Here is a 7,531-nt window from a genome sequence, read left to right on the forward strand (position 1 = left end):
AAGAGCCTTGAAGATGACCCCCGTCCAGGTCGCCCAACAACAAGCACAAGTAAGGAAAACATTGACAGAGTGCATAGACTTGTGCTGGAAAATCGTCGAATCACACTCCACGAGTTAGAGGAGACCACAGGCATTTCACACGGATCCATCGAGACAATTCTTCATGAACAATTCGTCATGTCTAAGGTGTGCGTAAGATGGGTGCCAAGAATGCTTACAGATGAAATGAAGCAAACAAGAGTCACCATAAGCAACTCCATGCTAACCAGATACAACTAGAATCCAGAAGATTTTCACTTTAGGCTAGTAACCTGTGATGAAACCTGGATCCACCACTATGATCCTGAGAGCAAACAAGAACCCATGGAATGGAAACATGTCACTTCTCCCAGGACCAAAAAGTTCAAAGCCTCCAGATCAGTGCAGAAGGTAATGGCGACAGTCTTCTGGGATAGCAAAGGCGTCATCCACATAGATCACGTACCAAAAGGAAGAACAATGAATGGGGAATATTACGCTAAGTTGTTGAGGCAAGTGCGACAGTCAATCAAGGAGAAGCGCCGGGGCAAGATCAGACGTGGCATTCTTCTGCATCAAGACAATGCTCCAGTACACACCTCTCGCATTGCAGCCGCTGCTGTCCAGGAATGCGGGTACAAAATCTTGCTGCATCCCCTCTACTCTCCAGACCTGGCACCAAGTGATTACCATCTGTTCCCAAATCTCAAGAAACACTTGCGTGGTCGTAGATTTCAGGATGATAATGAGCTTATTGCTGCTACTGAGGCTTGGTTTGAGGACCAAAATGGCACCTTCTACAGAGATGGCATCAGCGCCTGGCAGAAAAGATGGAACAAGTGTCTTGACTCACAAGGCGACTATGTTGAAAAATAAATGTGCTTCATACCAATATTTTGTGTTTTTCTATGCAAGGCTCAAAACTTATTGACATCCCCTCCTATATGTACATAGATATGTAATAGTTGGTATTTTGGGGATTACACTTTCTCGCCCTATCCGGGATTAGAACCCACATTTTCAGAGTGACGCACCCAATCCCCAGCACGCGTTATGGTGCCCACTCAGGAACCGCGCCCACTCAGCCTCCGTGATGTCCAAGAACACAAAACGTTTTATTGTAGAAATACAAGATACGGCTGGTTAATACAACACAGTTTTATTACACGTGTAACATTGTACCCCCTTTCCCATCTGCTCAAAATGACAACAGGCTGGAACAACAACAACAAAAAAAGCTGAATCAATCTATCAATAGATATGGACCACAAAGCCCTTTCCGCATAATCGCGTCGATTGTCCGAGTTCGACTATAGCAAATGTTTATGAATCGCTATCACAACATCTTACTTCAAGGGCTGTTGACATTGAAAATATATTTTGTTTCGAAAGAGAAACTAAAGCAGATGGGGGTTTTCTTGTAGTGTATATACATAACACAATCCAAACATTCTATGGAAACAGATGTAAAGCAAAGCACGGGTTACTCTTTTGCCAGCACATTTAATCTTGACGTCAGTGGCATTGCTTTTGTATTTCTTGTTGCTTTCTGTCATCACAATAGTGGTCCCTCACGCTTTTCCTTATCAGACAGTATGGAGTTGACCTGTAAAGGTGAACTAGTAATGCAGATATTTAAAGAAAACCAAAAGTAGAAAACAATAGATTTGGCATATCTGAATGAAGGAATGTGAATGGCGAAAAGGTTCTGGAGGTGTTCTGTTGTACTGGGCCGGAAAACAACTCATTAATATTCTCTCAAAACCAGGGATTAATGAATGGTTGATTTATTTCCAGTGGAACGTCACATGCAAAGCACGAAACCTGAGGCTAGTAAGGATCCCTTGAAGATAACAGAATGGTGGCAAGCCTCGTCCCTATTGAAGTGGTGGGTACAGAGTAAGACAGTATAGATTGGTAATGGTGACAAGCGTCGACCTTCTTCAAGTAGTATGTACAGAGTATTGATTGGTAATGGTGGCAAGTTTCGTCTGTACTGAAGTTATATCAGCTTACTAAGTACTTGTGTAAAGGATAGAATTGATCTGGTGTGTTGCCAGGGACTGCTCTTATACATTACCCATGCGTTAGTAGTGTCTGTTGTGTTGGCAGGGACTGCAAGAAACCAGTACCCATGCGTTAGTACTGTCTGTTGTGTTGGCAGGGACTGCAAGAAGCCAGTACCCATGCTTTAGTACTGTCTGTTGTGTTGCCAGTAACTGCAAGAAACCAGTACCCATGTGTTAGTAGTGTCTGTTGTGTCGGCAGGGACTGGGAGAAGCCAGTAGAGTACACGTGCGGTGAGATTGTGAAGATGGGCAACTGGCACGTGTGCATGGACAAGCAATTCGAGGTGAAGCCACCATGCCTTGTCTATTCCTTTGGGTGAGCAAAACTTTCATATCCACCCCATGTGGAATGTATTCATTTGTAACCAACAAGAACAACCGTCTAATACAGTAACGTTATTGCCCGCAAATTGTGCAGGTGAACAACCAAACTTAAAAGTGTTTCATTCCTCCTTATGTTCATGTTTGTGGGATCACGAAGGATTGGTGTGTTTGTAACACTCTCCGTTATATGATCTATATACAGTTCATAACTGTCCAAGGCAACAACCCCCATTCCCCATCCACTATATAAGACATATCTGTGTCCGTTATAATAAGGTAACACCCCCACCCAACCCCCATTATATAAAATATAGATGTCTGTTGTAAGGTCGCAATCTCCATCATATAATATATACGTGTCTGTTGCAAGGTCACAATCTCCATCATATAATATATACGTGTCTGTTGTAAGGTCACAATCTCCATCATATAATATATACGTGTCTGTTGTAAGGTCACAATCTCCATCATATAATATATACGTGCCTGTTGTAGTATTTCTAACGACTGGACGTTTGATGATGCAATGGGGGACCTTGGCTGCCAAGTTCATTCTTTCGATCCCAGGTGAGTTGAACGAATTGTAAACAAACATAAATAACGGCACATGTTGTTCTATAGAAAGTCATCTGTTCACGAGTACCACAGCGGGTGACCTATTGGTGACCTATTTAATGACCAATGTTTCAGCATAGGAAAGAAGTCCTTCAGAAGAAGTACGAACGTCCACTTTCACGACATCGGTCTCGGATCACGTGACGATGACGCGTTTGTTCCCCGCAGGGACATCTATGTGCGCAATAGCACCACGTGGACAGTCCGACGTCTGAAGACGATCATGGAGATGCTAGGACACACGGATGTAAGTTCCAACCGTAGGCAACCAAGAGGCGTTCGTGCCCGAGCTGCATATCCTTGTCAACAGTGTGGGCAAGTATAGCATTGGATCGCGAGATGGTCTACGTCTCCAGCTATATTTATGTCGTCCCCCGGATGTGCTGTCCTGTTATCAAGTCAGATTGTAGAGAAGAAACACCCCTAAAACATAAGTATATCTAGACTTCCTTTACTGGTCACAGTGTTGCTCAGCACCCGGGTAAGATCTCTAATACTGTGGTTGTCTAAGGTTAGCATCAGGTAAGTTCTCAAACACTGTGGTTGTCAAGGGTCAGCACACGGGTAAGATTTCTAATACTGTGGTTGTCTACGGTTAGCATCAGGTAAGTTCTCAAACACTGTGGTTGTCAAGGGTCAGCACACGGGTAAGATTTCTAATACTGTGGTTGTCTAAGGTTAGCATCAGGTAAGTTCTCAAACACTGTGGTTGTCAAGGGTCAGCACACGGGTAAGATTTCTAATACTGTGGTTGTCTAAGGTTAGCATCAGGTAAGTTCTCAAACACTGTGGTTGTCAAGGTTCAGCACCCGGGTAAGATTTCTAATACTGTGGTTGTCTAAGGTTAGCATCAGGTAAGTTCTCAAACACTGTTGTTGTCAAGGGTCAGCACACGGGTAAGATTTCTAATACTGTGGTTGTCTAAGGTTAGCATCAGGTAAGTTCTCAAACACTGTGGTTGTCAAGGTTCAGCACCCGGGTAAGATTTCTAATACTGTGGTTGTCTAAGGTTAGCATCAGGTAAGTTCTCAAACACTGTGGTTGTCAAGGGTCAGCACACGGGTAAGATTTCTAATACTGTTTTTGTCTAAGGTTAGCATCAGGTAAGTTCTCAAACACTGTGGTTGTCAAGGTTCAGCACCCGGGTAAGATTTCTAATACTGTGGTTGTCTAAGGTTAGCATCAGGTAAGTTCTCAAACACTGTGGTTGTCAAGGGTCAGCACCCGGGTAAGATTTCTAATACTGTGGTTGTCTAAGGTTAGCATCAGGTAAGTTCTCAAACACTGTGGTTGTCAAGGGTCAGCACACGGGTAAGATCTCCAACTCCAACGCTGTGGTTGTCTAGGGTCAATAAACGGGTAAGATCTCCAACACTGTGGGTGTTTGTGTGGGGTTACCACCAAACACAGTCGTGATTTGCATTGGAAATTTAAAAGGGTTGTGCGTCTTAAATAAATTCGAGTTACAAAGCAATGTTTCAGGTTCGCCATAGTCGAATTATGTTGAAATCAATGGTAATGACAAATGTTCGTTCATATGTAAGACTTTAGCGACATCGTAAGATGAAATAGAACGTCCTTCTGTTTAAGAGACACCTCGATGTTCTCAAGATTGACGTAGAAACAACAGAATGGCCGGCTGTGAAGGATTTTGTGGAGTCTGGCATTTTCCAGAAGATCCGTCAGTTCGCGGTTGAGTGGCATTTGTTTACAGCTCATCCTAGAAAGGACAAATACGTGGAGTTTTACACCACGGTCAGACGGATGCAAGAACAGGGGATGCGCACGTTTAGGACCAAGTTCCACTCCCAGGTTTACGGCGAGAGATGGCGCCTGCAGGCAGATGTGAATTATGTGAATGTATTGTACAAAGGTACATAACTCAACCCTTGCTTCAACGTTATTGTCAGATGCAGCAAGATCAGCGTTGGGGAAACTACAACATATTACCGCACATCGAGCACGTTGACAGGAATTACAACAATACCGAGTAGTGTAAATAATTTTCATTCGAAATATGTCGGAAATTTGTTTAAATTACATTAGTCTTCTCAATCCCACCCTACTGTTAGATTCATTTTGTGAACAGACACACGGGTACACGCACACACACACGCGTGCGCGCGCAGACATACTTAACTGCATACAAAATTCTTGTGAGAGGTGTTCGTATGATGTGCCATGCCCACACTAAGCTATATTAGTAGTTGAAATAAATATTTAATCTTTAATGTGTAATCTCTTCAAATGAATACTTTGCATGATAACCAGGATTTGTTACGTATTGTTTATCGAAGTTCAAACGTAGTATGAAACCAGTATGACTAGATTTCATGTGTTTATCCTGCATAACATGTCCGTTTTTCGGAAGTATATTGCGTCGCGTTTCCCGAAGCCCGGAAACATCGAGTGCGCAATAGGAAACCATGTGGAGGGAGTGAGATGAGGGAATAGTCAAGTGTATTGAAATAAAGTAGACATCTTTTAGCGTCCTTCAGTTGTTCTTCTTCACAATCATTACCGACTTGTTTTCTGATACTGGAACTGGGGGTGATGCCTAGGCACATAACCCATGGCGGCGTATAAGATGTTGGGGGCAGGAGGATGGTAGGAAAGACGCACACACACAATCACTCCACTCTCGCACAGACGCACGCACAAGCACACACGCGCACGCACACACCTCAGTCACCACAGGATACGAATGAAGAGGAAACTCTTTTACGAAATACACACTGGCCATAGTATTGTTTTCATTGTTTACGGTGCCTGCCATTACAAGTTGTTGTCATACGAGCATATTGTCGCATACATTAGTGACTGATGATAAAGTTGTCCATTCCTTGATATATTCAAGTAATACCGGGCGCTTCTAAGGCGCTAAATGGCATACTTGAGTATTTGATTATTTGTTCAGGATTCCGTGACAGTGCCAATATTTGAACATTATGAAAGTTTCAACCTCTGAAAGGAAGAATTTGGACACACAGTATACTGGTACATCTAAAAACCATACTTGAAGAGAAGAGATTTGACATTTTTAGCTCAGCAACTTGGAGCTGTTTTGAGATCTTACTGATGACCTTGTTAGTCTATGATGGTCTCTGGCCAGTCGACTAATAGTCAGTGAATGACAACCATCTCTTGCAAGAGCCCCCAATGGCATACCAGCATACCAATAGCTTGCCATCTTTGGGCAGCTATCAACTGAGCGCTCGAGCTGAAAGAAAGCCTGAAGCATCAGACGTCTGTAACTCTCTGGGTCAGACTACACTGGAAGGACTCCTGCGACTGTAGTACCTTGACATATTTTCCAGGGATCCCAGTCTAATATAGCCCACCAATGACCCCTACTGCGTTTCAGCAGAAACAAATGCTGCATTGTCATAAATGTCTACACATAACAGTTTGCTGCTGTGTGTAATATATGGCACGTCACAAGTCTGCGCATAACGGTTTGCTGCTGTGTTGCACGTCAGCTTGTATTCATGTGTATTGTGCCTGTCATCAGTTCTAAACACACCAGCCATTGATGGGTTAACGAGAGACCAAGGACAACAAGTGTTTGCCACTGATGTGGCAATGTCCCCCGTCGCTAAAGAAGACTGTAACATTTATAACACATTCACTACTTTTTCTTTTTGGCCACACACAAGATGTATGAAATGGCTGGTATCTGCATAATCACACAATGTAAGCTGTCGACAAAGTTGAAGACACTGGTTGCAATGTTTTATGAGATATCGCGTTAACATAAGTTTGAAAAGTGAACATGGTATCGTAGTTGCTTTGAAAATAAATAAGACCAAGGTCATCAAAATCAACTGTATATATAATCCCCAAATGTAGGCTGTCACCAAATTTGAAGACATTCGGTACAGCAGTGCCTGGGATAGCATGTTACCCAGCTAACACAAAACATTTTCGAAACATTTTCATAAGGTTTCAAAAAGGTTTTTCAAAAACATTATTTCCATCCCAATGTTTTGGGAACGTTATTAAAATGCTTCACAAGAAGTGTTATTGAAATGTTTTCAAAATGTTATTCAAAAACATCATGCTATAACATGGTTGAAATAACTCCATAACATTCCATTGAAATACTTTTAAAACGTTGCAGAAATGTTGTGCACGAACATGTTTAATGAAATATAGTAATCACGGTTTTGAAAACAATGTGAACACATCAAAGAGATATCATACACATACTGTGTAATGTACTAGAATTATTTTTAAAATGTTTTCTAAATGTTTGGGTTTTTTTCAAATACGTTATGCAATAACACGGGTAAAACTATTTAACAACATATCATTGAAATGTTTTTAATACGTTGCAGAAATGTTGGGAAAGAAATGTGTAATTGGGAAGATGTGTAATGAAATATTGGCATCACGTTTTAAAAACGCTATGGATACATGTCATGGAAATAATGTCTAAATCTCTCAAAAATACAGAACATGATTCTGAAATATTTTCAAAATGTTATTATCAAATGTCATGCTAC

General features: G+C 41.9%; 1 protein-coding gene across 1 annotated transcript; it reads left to right on the plus strand.

The window, feature by feature from the left end:
• Positions 1–1,826: 1,826 nt before the first annotated feature.
• LOC137258642 (probable methyltransferase-like protein 24) lies at positions 1,827–4,975 on the plus strand. Its single transcript, XM_067796340.1, has 5 exons — positions 1,827–1,906; positions 2,287–2,403; positions 2,907–2,978; positions 3,102–3,273; positions 4,617–4,975. The coding sequence occupies exons 1-5, from the start codon at positions 1,827–1,829 to the stop codon at positions 4,905–4,907; spliced, it is 732 nt and encodes a 243-aa protein (XP_067652441.1). The 3' UTR covers positions 4,908–4,975.
• The last annotated feature ends 2,556 nt before the right edge of the window (positions 4,976–7,531 follow it).

The sequence above is a fragment of the Haliotis asinina genome, chromosome 12 (genome assembly GCF_037392515.1).
Source record: "Haliotis asinina isolate JCU_RB_2024 chromosome 12, JCU_Hal_asi_v2, whole genome shotgun sequence".
NCBI lineage: Eukaryota > Metazoa > Mollusca > Gastropoda > Lepetellida > Haliotidae > Haliotis > Haliotis asinina.